This window comes from Petaurus breviceps, unplaced genomic scaffold (genome assembly GCF_028583685.1).
Source record: "Petaurus breviceps papuanus isolate PSGF00001 unplaced genomic scaffold, PetGlider_PUasm1.0 90825, whole genome shotgun sequence".
Taxonomy (NCBI): Eukaryota; Metazoa; Chordata; class Mammalia; order Diprotodontia; family Petauridae; genus Petaurus; species Petaurus breviceps.
In genome coordinates this window covers 16,420,727-16,434,336 of record NW_027187353.1, presented here as the reverse complement: position 1 = coordinate 16,434,336, position 13,610 = coordinate 16,420,727, and the positions used below count along the sequence as shown (strand labels likewise).

Genomic DNA, 13,610 nt, shown 5'->3' with positions numbered 1-13,610 from the left:
ACATATACTCCAGATTCAGCTTTTTGGCTGCCATGTTAGTACAAGCTATTCCAGAGTGAATCAGTGCTCTCAGTGTCTCCAGAAGAGCATTTCTATTTTATGCCAGGAATATGTTATAAGTTGCCTTTTTCAGACAACTGAGAGTTCTATGTCACATTCATATAGCAACCCTATATTGATAAGGGGAAGAACCAGCTTTTAACTCAGCCCTGCATCTATCTCTGTATAGACACAGTTCTTGCTGACTAGTGTAGACATGTGCTGTTCCCAGAGACAATTTGTCTATATGTCATTCATTTCCTGTACTTTGAAACAATAATCCAAGTATTTATTTAAAAAAGTCAGCAGATGTGTAGTGTTATGAAAGAGGTGATTGTGTCTCATGGGGGTGCGGGTAACCAAAACATAAAAAAAGGATTAGATAAGCCCAGATTCACAATGCTATCATCAGACATTTTCAGAACAAGATTTCAAATTTGGCACTTTTTGTGCAAGGCATTTATAGATCAGGTGTGGAATCTTAGTCACCCAGGGTTATTTCTCATCTTGAGAATTGGTCTGCTGTGCTGGGGTTTGGGTCGTGATGAATGCACGTGCCCATGGATCTCTGAGTCAAAGACCTTCTCAGCAATTTTGGGTTTTTTTCCACCAGATTCCAGAGAGATCCAGATGTTACTTTTGGATCTCCAAGATGATGGAGCCACCTGTAATTTCTTTTTTCATGTGCTACAAGATTGATTAACTTTAGCCAGCAGGGTTTTTTGTCCTTTAGCTGCAAAGAGGTCCCCTTCAGTAAGGCATGTATTTTGAGTAGTATTGATATCTCTTGTCAGGCTTTTCAACATTCCATTTCTTGGTGTTTCTAGGGCCCAGTATCTTGCATTTGTAGTCTGTCTGTCAGTCTCTCTGTCTGGGTTTTGGTATGTACTCATGCAAACAGTTGTTTGTTTCCCTCTAAATCTGCCTGCCCTGGGATTCTTGATTTAGAAGCTTAGATGTACGTGGTAGCTAAGAAAGTGGGACACAGACTGGCAGTGTTTTCCAGGCACAAAGCATTTCGCTTTTTTGCCTTGTGGTTTTACGTTTCTTTATCTTCTGGGCCAAACAGATTTGTTTCAGGAGAGGGGTGGTGGAATTATTTCTTTAGCATAGTGATAATTGGCAAACAGTCTCACTTTTAAATCTTCTATCCTCTTCGCTCCGAAAGTCCATGTTATATATTAGATTTAGTAACTTTTTTTAATGTCATAGAAAGAGAAAAAGGGATTTTAGTTTTAAGGGTGTGTGATTATTACCCGTAGTCTAAAAAAGGTTTCTAAGGTGAGATCTGGGAGCCGGTTACATTGCCACCTAAATTCTAGGATTGTGCTTTGTAATCTCTTTATTGGTTTCAACCCATATGTCTGCTTCCCAAAATTATTTTCCCATCAGCAGTTACCTCACTTGCTTCTTTTAGGAGTTAAGGTCTAGCACCTTTAAGGATTATATTGCTATTTTTTCTTTGAACTTAAGTACTAGGCTTTTGAAAGCACCTTAGCCTATGAATATAGGCTAACTTTTCATTCTTGTCTCTGAAGCTAGACCCAAGGTAATATTTTTATAGTACTGTAGCTTGTGGGTAAGGATCTAATTGAATGCCTATTCATTTCTTTAATTGGTGTTAAAATATGTGGTTTTGTTGTTTGTTTTTTAATTCTGGTGTGGAACCTTCTCCATTAGTATGGTCTTGAAGCTGATTTATATAATGTAATTGTTGCCAAATAGTAATTTGTACTAGTTAAATCCATTGAAAATAAAGTCCAGCCAGCAACACTGAGCCTTCATATTGACTATTTTGGGAAATAACAAGGAGCTCCAGTTTTTTGACTTCTTAGAAATAAGGCCTTCTGTGTCAGTAATACATATACTCCATTTACTGCATTATCTGACAGAATCCATTTGTTAATTATTTATCCTGTAAATCTTGGTATATTGTCTCATATAGTATGTGGTTTTCTAGTAGATTGTCTTCTCCTTATTTGAAAATTAACTTCACAAGTAGATGTTACTCTTTTTCTAAACTTCTAGTTTTCTAGTGACAGCCTATCAGCATTCACATAGTCAAGAATGCTTCATATCAACAGGAACGTGAATGAGGTTGAGAATCCCTCCAGAAAAGCAGCATTGCTTTGTGCTTAAAACATGTAAAAGAAACCAGGGAGGAATGAGTAATAAATTCATGATTTTGACTTACTTTCTATACCTCGTACAGGTTAATTGTTTAAGTAGTTTGACTTTCTATCTCCTTTGAGGGTTAATATATGAAAATGTTTACAGACTTTGAGCTCCCTGGCATAAACTTGGAGGCTGGCAATCATATGTGTTTGTGAAGATTGTCAGTACCACACTTGCTTTTTGGTGCTGATTCATCTCCTGATCATCCAGGAACTCTGTACTCTTTCTTTGTGAGAATTGTGCACATGATAGATACATAAAATACAGCCTATGAATGTACAGCCCAAAGCCACATTGAGGGGATCAGAGACTGGATAGTGAGGTCATGTCTGGATCTTGTAGAATCCTTAGGGAAAATTGCATAGTGAGATAGGGAGTTCAAACTACCCTAGAAAAATTAGGGCAGCAGACATGGCTAACAGATCTTTTTAATACATAATTTCATGTAAATGTGTTTAATTCTAGGTTTATTTTTATTGGGTTTGTAGTTTTATTTAAAGTTAGGAAAGCAAAGAGTGACTGCTTTCAGTCTATGTTTTTGGTTGCTCCCAAACTAAGTCCATGTAAATATTAAAGGTAATTTTTACCTATCCCAAAAATATTTTCATGTACGTCAACCGAAAATAAAATGCATCTGAAAAAATTCATTTTTCCATTTTCTGTCAGTGACTTAGAAATAGGAGTATATATAACTTCAGATTTGCCTCTAGTAGCCATACTGGAGATTTCTAAATTAAGACCGATTTGAAAAGTTCTAGCCCAGCAGTAAAGTCCTGAATATTGTATATTAGTCTGTAGGAAAGACTGGATAGCTTTTGGGTTTTATTTATTATTTATTAATAATTTGTCAGCTATTTGTCACATAAGAAATGGGACTTTAATCAATAGATTGGCAACTTAACATTTTTATCATAAGCAATTTGTGTAACCTTCATTTTTCATGTTTTAGTCATGATCAGTTAAAGTACCCTTAGTGGTGATATCAGAACAAAGGATATTTGACTTTTGAATGCATATTTCCTAGTAGTTTAGTAAAATTATTTAAGCCAGAATAAATCAAGGGAATTTGAAAATAGAAAAGGTGTTTATTAAAAAATTAAATTATCAGAGGGACAATGTGACATTTATGTACTTAAACTACTAGATTAACTTGATAAAATTTTAGGTTAGAAAGTGTTAGCCAGTTGTACTTTCCTGTATAAATTAAAGTATTAACTACTCATTATAAATTGATAATTATATAATAATGTCAGCCAAGATGAATACTTTGTAAGACTTTAAAAATCCTTTGGGGGAGGGGCAACAGACTGGCTTAATTTTTTTGTTTCCCAAGCTTCTTGAAGTCAAAACTGCCTGATTGCATAATGGCAGGCTATAAGGAGACAAGACACTGTTAAATTATCCAAAAGAGAATCAGATTAATCCTGATAGTATTGTCTCATGTGTTTTAATGCAATTTTGAGGAGGGCTAATGGGGAAGTTACTAGTAGTTGGAAAGCTCATGGAAAATAATAATTAGTGGGAAAGTCATGTCTTGATTCATAACTTGTTTTGAACTAATTCATTAAAATGGGGATAGAATGTTTTCTTTAAGAAGAAACAGAACAAAGCCCCAAACCAAAAATTGGAATTTCCTTTCAAACAATTAATGTGTAATTTTTTTTAAAGAAATTCAATAGTTCTGCCAACCCTTTATGCTAAGATACTTGTTCTAATCTAAAGTCTTCGGAACCTATTAGAAATGATTGATTCAGCCATTTAAATACTCCATTTGTAAATAAATCTAAATAAAGCTTAAGCTAAATTCTGCACATAGTTACTGAGATTACTTTGTACTATGCTGTCTACATCAGAAGTGCTGTGAGGCCCAGGCGCTCTGAAAAAACTTTGAAGACACGTGAGGATATTGTAGCCCTTTTTCCTGTTCCTGAAGGAGCTCCCTCAGTACACCACCCCTTCCTGACCTCTAGGTAAATGCATGTTTTAAAGTTTTCTCTAGGAAATCATATTGAGGATTATGGGGATGCCCTCCCTCTTTTTTTTTTTTTTAAGATAGAAAGTGTGTTTTTTTTTCCTTTCTTTTCCTTTTTTTGTTCATTTTAAATAGGAGGTCAAAGAAGTGGGGAATTAGTCAACCAAAACTTTTCCTCTTTACTTTGAGGATACAGTGAATTGTGTTACTAAAGGAGCTCCATCAGCAGGAGAAAAGGCTTAAAAACTTTGACACCCCAAAAGGCCTCATCCCTTCACTAGGGTTTTTTTAATTTTTTTAAATTTGGGGATGGCCTTTTTTTCCCCCTTTTTTCTTTGTGATATCATGCCAGAAACTCTTGTTTTGGAAGGAGCTTTTAGAATTGGGGGTGGTTGGTGTACTTGATCATTGGCATTAAAAAAATACCTTAGCAGCAACAAGGCAGGTGAAGGAATTGTTCTGCCTATAGTAACATATGACCAGGGATAGTTTTATGTGGTGGACTGATTATTGGAATGGTATAGCTTGTAGGTTTTAGCTGTAGAATATATGCTAAGGATAATTTAAGTTGACCCCCTGAGCATTCTTGAGGGGGAAGAGTGTTCAGAAAACATTTTATGCCTGTCATTCATATGAAAATAACAGACTGACTAATGTCTAGATGGCTTTAGACATCTGTAGGCCCACATGTTGAACTATTTATTAATAATCAGACAGTTAATCAACTTTAATCTGTAACAGAATCAGTTTGTAGAGATTACTGCTTCATTCTGACATTTTAAACCTTTGGATTAATGTAATGTTTTGCATAGTGTTGAATACTTCTTTTGTGAATCTTGTAAATGTATATTTTTAAAAATTATATATATTTATACTTATTAAATACCACTTTATATCAATTCCAAAATAATTGTTTTAAAACTCTGCTTTTTGAATTGTGCTTAAAAGTATTAGAATTATGAAGTTGCTTGGGAGAGACTGACAAGCCTTTGGACTCTGCTGGAAAAAGAACTCTAGTTAGGGAGCATATTTTTAGTTGTTCCCCAACATGTAGTGCCAGTTCATCGAATTTAATTTCAAAACAATCTTAATTCAAAACAATCTTAAATCTTACCTGCTTGCATCTCTCAAATAATGATTGGGAACAGACTCTTTAAGTAATGACACTAATTGTTGACTGATCTTTTAACTTTTTTTCTACCCCTAGCTGGGATGAATGGGTTCCAGAAAGCAGAGTACTCAAATACGTGGACACAAATCTTCAGAAACAGAGAGAACTTCAGAAAGCCAATCAGTAAGTTTATTATGCAAAATAGATATAAGGTTAGTAATCCCTGTGAATTAATCTTTGGACGCTTGGCTGGAAGGACTTTTGAACTCTGCTGTAGAGTGGTTTTAGGGTCCATGTTACCTATTGGATTGTAACTGAGACTGTACAGATAAGACTTTTACTCCTTGTTAAGGAAATGGAGGTACCCCTTCAGGCATTCAGCACTTGTTACTACTTGAATCTCTGTCATCAGAGCCAGTCTAGAAGCAGAGGAGACAGAGGCATTAACTTCAGTGTAGGTGGAATTTTTATAGCTCATTTTCCTTGGGTGTCTTGGAGAGATTATACATTAAAAGTTTTAGGCCCCGAAAGTTTCACATAAAGGTGTGGAGTGCGGGTGGTGTTGGGGTGTGGTGAGTCATGTATGATTCAGTGGTGTTCTAAAGTTTTCTTCCTAGTGATATATCACTGTGATCTTTATCCTACAGGAGCAGGAGGTCCTTGGAAGGTTCTAAAGGGCTGTGACATAATTCTCCCAAGCCCTTGGCTATCTCCCTCCGCCTTTGCATTTTATGCTTTTTAAGTTTTTCTAAAAGGAGTCTGATTTAAGTTTGTGGTTTTAATGTTTCATTTTTCCCTGGAGGTTTTTTTTTCTCTTAGAGTTGAAATACATTTTAAGACATTTTAGATGATAAAATGGCATTGGAAAGGAAACTACTTTGAGTAGTCTTAAGGCTTTGTGCCTTTTGAGAATAAAATAAAATTATTTCCCAAGTAAACAAGAGAGAAACTTCTCTAGTCGCCATTTAAATTTATTTGCAATATGGCTTTTAGGCTTCTTCCTTTTCTCTTCTTAGGGGCTTTTTATAGACATAAAATTATAGGTTAGATGCTCAGTCTCCTTATACTAATGCGGAACCCCATTTCCTTATGTTGACGCTCTACCTGGGCGTTACTAGTTTTAGAGAAGCTTCCTTTTGGATTACAGAGAACAGCCAAATTTTTCTTTCTCCCATTTGAATGTTATGTTGTAGATGTTTTGGAAGTAGTTAAAGCAGCCCAGTTTCCATTTCCTGGAACATTTTAAGCTACATTTTTTGTTGAATTTGTTTCTTGAAGGGAGCAGTATGCAGAAGGGAAGATGAGAGGGGCAGCTCCAGGAAAGAAGACGTCTGGTCTACAGCAGAAAAATGTTGAAGCGTAAGAAGCTTTATTTTTTATTTAGTGTGAGGGACTGGCATTTTATATCATCTTTTATTGATAGCATGCACATTCAGCCTCTTTGTGTAAGCTTTTTATCATTTAAGTTAGACTTTTATACAAATAAAACTCCGCGTTTTCTCGAACAGTAAGAATAGATTCCAGTGTGCATCATTAATATATTAAAATTGTTGAATATGGCTTATGCTGAGCTATTTTTCCATCAGTTTTTTCTTGGCTATTTTTTTCTCTCTAACCCTTTTTAGTAGAGTGTCTACACATACTTGAATATGATAAGTTATCTTTCACATATAAAAATGACACTACTGCCCTAATGGTGCTTATTTAGTAGTGACAGTGTCTGAGCCATCCACACTCTTACCTAAGTCTCTTTGTAACTGGTGGCATGAATTTGTGAAGTGGCTGGCTGGAGATTAAGGTTCAGGAAAAAAAGCAAAGAGATTTCCTTGGGAAAGCAAAAGGCTCATCTAGAGATCAAAACTGTGACTGCAGTTTCATTAAAGAGAGTTGAGTTAAGTAGGATAAAGACAGAAATGAACATGTTTCCTATCTACATGCACATGTGGCTTTATATAGGTGCATGTAAAAGGGGGGAAGAATGAAACATTTCTTTAGTAAATGTACTGAGTTATGAATGAGGGTAACAGCCCAGAACAGAGAGGACTATTCATTACCTCTTAGAATAGATGATAGAATTAATTTAATTCTTTCCTATGTTAGAGTATAGTGTTTGCAAACCATTTCTTTTGACATCTGTGTGGAAGAAAACTAGAGTAACCATCAATATCCACAACTCATACCTGTAAGCCATTTCAAAATTCATTGTAAGTTTTTCATGTAACTTCCAATTCTCAGTTTTTCAAGCATGCATAATTCTTGTATTTACCATTTTTTAGTTGAATTTTAAAAGGTGGTTTTATTTAATAAGGCCAGTATTCTATATTTATGTAATTTTCCTGCCATACATATCGAAGGGCCAAACTTCATGCTCTAAACTATTAGGCCTTTTCCCAGAGAAATTAGTGCAATATTTTTGAAATTGAAAGAATTGCTAGTATAGTTCATCACATCCTGTTGATTCTGGTTCTTCTTAGAATTGCAGAATTAAAATTGAAAATGCAGTTGATGCATGTTAGAGCTTTTCATTCAATTTGGTTAATTTTGAAGTTATAAATAATATACAACTAGTTTTGCATTTTGACATTTTAAAAAGATTTATCTTTTATTTGTAAGAAGATGAGTGGTGGTATTTTTTTGTTTTTCTTAAAATAGGAGTATTAACTGGTGGTCTTAAGTCACTAGGTACTCTTAACTACTGTTCAGTTGGTATTTAATAGGTTTCCTTTGTTGCATGTATTAACATTTTAGTGATTTGGTTCTTTGGGAAATTAGTCAATGTAGTAGCATGCAATTAGAGTGGTAGCAAATGAGATTTAAATGCAGTGAGCTTCTGATTCTATAGAAATGTAACATTAAAGTAATGTTTTGGTTTACATTAAGTTCTTTAAGGACTCTGTTAAACCTGGGATAGAAATATAAAGGAAATTTTAAAGAAAAACCTCTTTACTAAATAAAGACTTAAGAATTCAGAGTGATCCTGCATTTTATCCCTGAAATTACTATATAATATTCACTTGATAGTAAGTGCCTACTATATGATACATATTTTTATGTTAGAATATAAACTATTTGGTGGAGTCTCAGTCACTAAAATAAAAGGATCATTATAAAGAAAACCTACAAAGTGAAGCTTCCTTATAATACTTTGGGGGAAGAGTTTGAGTTGTTGAAGCTTACACATGGGCTAAATACTTGAAGGCTTATGTTGTTTTAGGAACTCTTTGTTGAGACTATTAGAAACAAGTTAAGTGCTGTAAAATATAAGAATGGAGTACATTATAATGAAGTTTCACTGCATAAAAGTTAATTTGAAGACATCCATATACATCTAATTTCTTTCATGGAGGTCATATGGACATAGCTTACGTTTAAGAAAAGTTTTGGTTTATTTTGGAAAGTAAGGTTCATTTCTTTGAAGACTACACATCAGGTCTGACACTCTGTCCTTACCATAACCCATTGTGCCTAGCCTTTTTCAGAACAGATGGATCACTCGCTGTTTGGAGACCTCTGCAATATCAATGCGGTGAGTTAAGGATGGATTGTCATACCAGATTTTCATCCTGATATCCATGTTTTTATAGGTTTAATAAGAGTATTCTTAATCATGCATAATAGAAGTCTTGCAGGCTTTGTTTTGGATTTTATCATTGATAACTTTGTTCAGTTGGGTGTATTAGTTCTCAGATTTTTTTTTTTTTTAAGTTTAGGAAATAATTGCTTGAGTTTTACTGAGTAGTCTTTGCTCAGTTTATTAGTTTTGGAAACTTTTGCATCTCTTTCAACATGAATGTAATTATTACTCACTAAATTGTCAACTCTTCATACATATTTTCATTATGTAGCTCCCCAAAAGATCAAAGATAAAGTTGTTAAGAATAAGTTATGGAAGCAGTGGCCTTTAGGCCTCATTACAATTTCATTTTTCAGTTAGTTTCACTTAGAAACGGAATCATAATGACCAGTCTATAGTCGAAAGTATTTCTCTTTTTTGCTCACAGTTGATTTTTATTTTAAGTAGCAAACCGAGGACAGCAATCTGATTCATAGTTTAACTCTACTTATGACAAGTTCAATTTTGAATCAGTATAAATGTTCTTCTTTTGATGAATTAAGTTCATCAATAAGTATCGGCATATATCATCATTTGAATAAATTATTGACTGGCTTCTGTTACGTGTCCCATAACATCTTGTGATGTTACTGTTAATAAATTAATGATCTGGGTCTAGAAATAGAGAAGCAAAAAAGTGAGTTCAAATGCTACATTTTCAATGAAGGCCTTTCCTTCCTTATGAATTTTACATTTTCTGATACCCTCACGTTCACAGTATTAAAATGAGCTTGAGAATCCTTTGGCTTGGGTTCTTTTTTGTTTGTTACATCGTAACTTATGTACATATAGCACTTTAAAGGTTTACAAGTTGCTTTACATGGCTAGTATATATATCATCATTTTAAGTTACAGGCTCTTTGTTCTTAAAAATAAGAAACTTAAAACATTTTCAATCTGTTCAGTACAGTAAGGTGTTTATAATAGAGTTTTTTACTCCCCAAATGAATAGTTATATAAACTATAAGGGACATGGGACACTTAATTAAAAATAATGTCTTATTTATTACATTAATTTATGAATACTTTGTAAAACATTTTAAAATGTCTTTAGGTGGTATACTTAAATGAGCTTAATATCTACAGTTTTTTGTTACAATTTATGTCTTCGATACCTGGGCTGCTGTTAGAACTACGTAATTTTTGCCTGTGTGTTTTCTTGGTGCCTTACTTCCTTTCTTTCTGGTTCAGTTTTCAGTAATGGCCTGTGCAACTTTATTGAATTCTGTTTTCTTATCCTTCCCACCTAATCTGGCCTCAAGTATCCTACTGAACTATCTCAACAGCTCCCATACTTTACTAGTTAATCCTGTTCTTTATATTTGTGACAGCCCATTTTCCAACTAACTCTCTTTTCATTGTGTTCATTCACCTGTCATCATTAACTTTTTTCTTTTTTAAACAATCATAATATTTTAGAATTTGCAGGGACACTAGAGACCTTCTAGTCCAAGCTTCTCATCTTACATTTGAGGAAACTGAGGCCCAGAGGGGTTGTTTACTTACCCAAGATCACAAGATTTTTCTATGGTGCTATTGGTGGGAGTCTTGAAATGTGTGATGTTTAAAGGTTTTTAAAGTCAGGGGATGTAATGTAGGGATGAAACAGGTAGGTATAGAGACAAAGGGGTATAATTTTGGTGATTGAGTTATTGTCTGACTTGAGAACTCATGGTTGCTTGACTATATGAACCTGGTACTTTCTTGTAATCTTTTGAGGCGCAGAGAGTACTTTTCCTGTCTTGCTACTCTAGAAGAGGCCCCAGTTAAAGGAATGGGGAAAAGAGTATCCCTCAGGGGCCATTTAAGCTTGGACCTGAGAGAGTGCTGAGAAAATACCAGAAATCAAGTGTTCTGGCTGAATGCTTGGGTGTGTACATATTTAGGATACCTTAAATTAAATTTTGGAATCCCTACTTAAGCATTTGGTAATTTGAAAAAAGTAGCCATGGATACTTTTTCAACTTGAAAATGCTATGTAAAAACTGCACTGTAAATTTGCAAGAACTTTGGAATTTGTTTAATGATTAGGATGAATATAAAACTTTCTATATTTGGAAATCTTTCATACTATATAACACTACATTTCAGTTTTGCTGAAATTAGAGCATTTCTCTAGATTTTTTTAGGGGAAGAATTGAGGTCTTCTTTTTTGTAGCTTAACAAAACAAAGAATCTCCTAAAAGCCTTAAGATGTGGAATGGATTGTCTGGGTAGTATAATGAAACACATGTTATTTCTCATACTGGTAACCTTTTAATGCCCGAAATTTTTAGTGGGTTGTTATAGGAAGGGAAAACACAGAGCAAAGGGGAATTAAGTAATAAGCTTTTCCTTTTCATTAGGAAACAGGATTACATGTTTGTCATGTACATTATGTAGAAGAATCTCACATTTTTATTTAAATTTAAATAATTTAAAACTACTTTTTTCTCCTTTCCCCCATGAATTAACTGGACTATTCAGAAAGAAGATAGTCAGTGATCCATAATCAGTAATTCAGAGTACATTTGTTTTATTTTCAGGTCCTTCAAATTTGTGAAGTTTAACTAGACTGGGATGTCCTTGTAGCAAGTGTGATCTGACAGGATTGTTAGGCCCACTGGTGGTTAAGAGTTTAGATTCTGTCTTTGCAGGCTGCAAAATATGGTTATCTTATTAGTTGATCCTGAATACAGATGCATATAATCAGAGCACAAAAGATTTAGAGCCAAGGGTATTATGGGCACTGGGCATCTGGTCCAGTCCCTGTGTTTTACAGATGGAAGAAGTTGAGGACTACAGGCTAAAGAGGCTTGCCTAGGACTACCCAGGTCACGTCAGGTTTGTGATATAAACAATCCTCAGGCTCAGAGCCCTGGGTTCCTCTGGGCTATCCTGCTTTCCAGTTTTTTACTTTGTCTCATAAAATACTCTGTATTGGCTGCTCGTTAGTAAGAAGAGCTGATGGGTGTTTTAAGGTTTACAAAATGCTTTATACTCATGATCTCATTAGTTCTTCACAAGCAGAAGCTTTGTGAGATAGCAACTACAAGTATTATTTACAGATTAGGAAATTGAGGCTTAAAGGGCATTAGGATTGGTGCCCATGCCTCTCCAGACTCCTGAATCTAGTACCCTGTCTAAAATATCCATTTGGTGTCCTAGATACTTATTGTCTAGTAATCATTTCCCTCTTAGTGAGTCTGATTGACAACACTTGTGTCTCCATCTGGATTAATATTTGTTGTATTTCCATTTTATAATTTCTTTAGTAGAATAAAGAAATTAAAATAGAAACAGTGACTAAAAGAGGCATTGAGTAATTATGAAAGTAATTGATTTGTGGAATCTCTTACCTATGCCCAGAAATTAGCATGCTCTCATTGCTTTCAGAATAAAGAAGGTATATGATGCTCTCAAGGATGCCAAACATTGATTGTACATGGTTGGTATTACTAAGCTTGTAAATGACTGGATGAAGCAAGGTTATGGATAATTTGGAGCCCCTTGATCTCTAGAACTAGCAGGTGATCTCTCAGCTGTACCTTTGTGGTTTTTATGAGTGGGAATAGTGCTTCTCTCTGAAACTGCCCCTTCTTTTCACAGACCTTGGGGAAAAAAACTAAAGAAGTTAATTTTTGATCTTTGCCATGTAACTGACTCAGAATGTTAGAGTTGGAAGGGACCTTAAAGTCTACTCTAACATCCTTATTTTACACGTGAAAAAAGCTTTGATAGAACAAATTTACTAAATTTTTAGTTGAAGTTATGGTAATAGCTGGCCAATCTAGCATACTTGATAATCACAAGGTACATTAAATTGTTTGTTTCTCACAGCCCCACCCATACGAGGGCAGACAGAATGAGCAGCCTTCCCCTCCTTTTACAGAAGAGGGAATGGAGGCTTAGGTTAAATGACTTGCCCTGTTAACACATGACAGAACTGGGAATCAAGCCCAGGTCTTAGGACTCCAAATTTGGTGTTCTTTCCACTGTGTGCCTGCTGATTATGTAAGTGAAAAAAAAAAAAACAAAATATATATATATGCTAATGAATGAGAGAATTTTACGTTTGAAATTTGGTTTTCAAAGACTTCTTTCATGCAGTATTAAAAAAAAAAGTCCATTGTCTGATTAATCATAAGACCTGAACATTCATTATAAACAGGTCATTCCACAAATTACTTTGGTGAAATTACTGTGGGCTTGATATGGATGACTTTTGAAGTCCCTTCCAACTAGAGGAGCTAAGTTCCTAAGAAATAAAATATTTTTCATGCTTGAAAGACCCTATTTAATAACAGTTACCTTTGAAACTGCAAAGAGGCGCTTGGAACAAGTAAATTTGAATCGTAATACCAGTCAAATTACTGTTGTATTTTTCTCTAACCACAGTTAACATTTGTTAATTGAATGTTTTCTGTGTCAGGGTTTCTTAACCTGCAGTCTGGGAACTTGTTTTTAAAAAATACTTTGGTAACTATTTTGTTACAATTGGTTTCCATTCCCATCCTGTGTATTTTATTTTATGCTTTTACACGCTGAGAGGAGATCCATAAGCTTTAAGTAGACTGTTAAGAGAGGTCCATGACACAAAAAAGGGTAAGGACTCCTCTTCCACCAATAGAAATCAAGTCCATTTAAACCTCTCTGGATCTTTTCCTTAATATTTCAGTACTTCAGGGATCCAGTATTTATTCTTTTTCACGCTCCCTCCT

General features: G+C 34.7%; 1 protein-coding gene across 4 annotated transcripts in view; it reads left to right on the top strand.

Annotated features, from left to right (window-relative positions):
• MORF4L1 (mortality factor 4 like 1) overlaps positions 1-13,610 on the top strand; it is a 42,272-nt gene that overhangs the window by 13,065 nt on the left and 15,597 nt on the right. The window contains exons 4-7 of one of the 4 annotated variants that reach the window (XM_069071383.1): positions 4,068-4,184; positions 5,394-5,480; positions 6,576-6,656; positions 8,767-8,823. In XM_069071383.1, coding sequence (XP_068927484.1) covers positions 4,068-4,184; positions 5,394-5,480; positions 6,576-6,656; positions 8,767-8,823 — 342 coding nt within the window. The remainder of the gene's footprint in view (positions 1-4,067; positions 4,185-5,393; positions 5,481-6,575; positions 6,657-8,766; positions 8,824-13,610) is intronic. The other 3 variants (XM_069071384.1, XM_069071385.1, XM_069071386.1) reach the window with 3 other exon arrangements.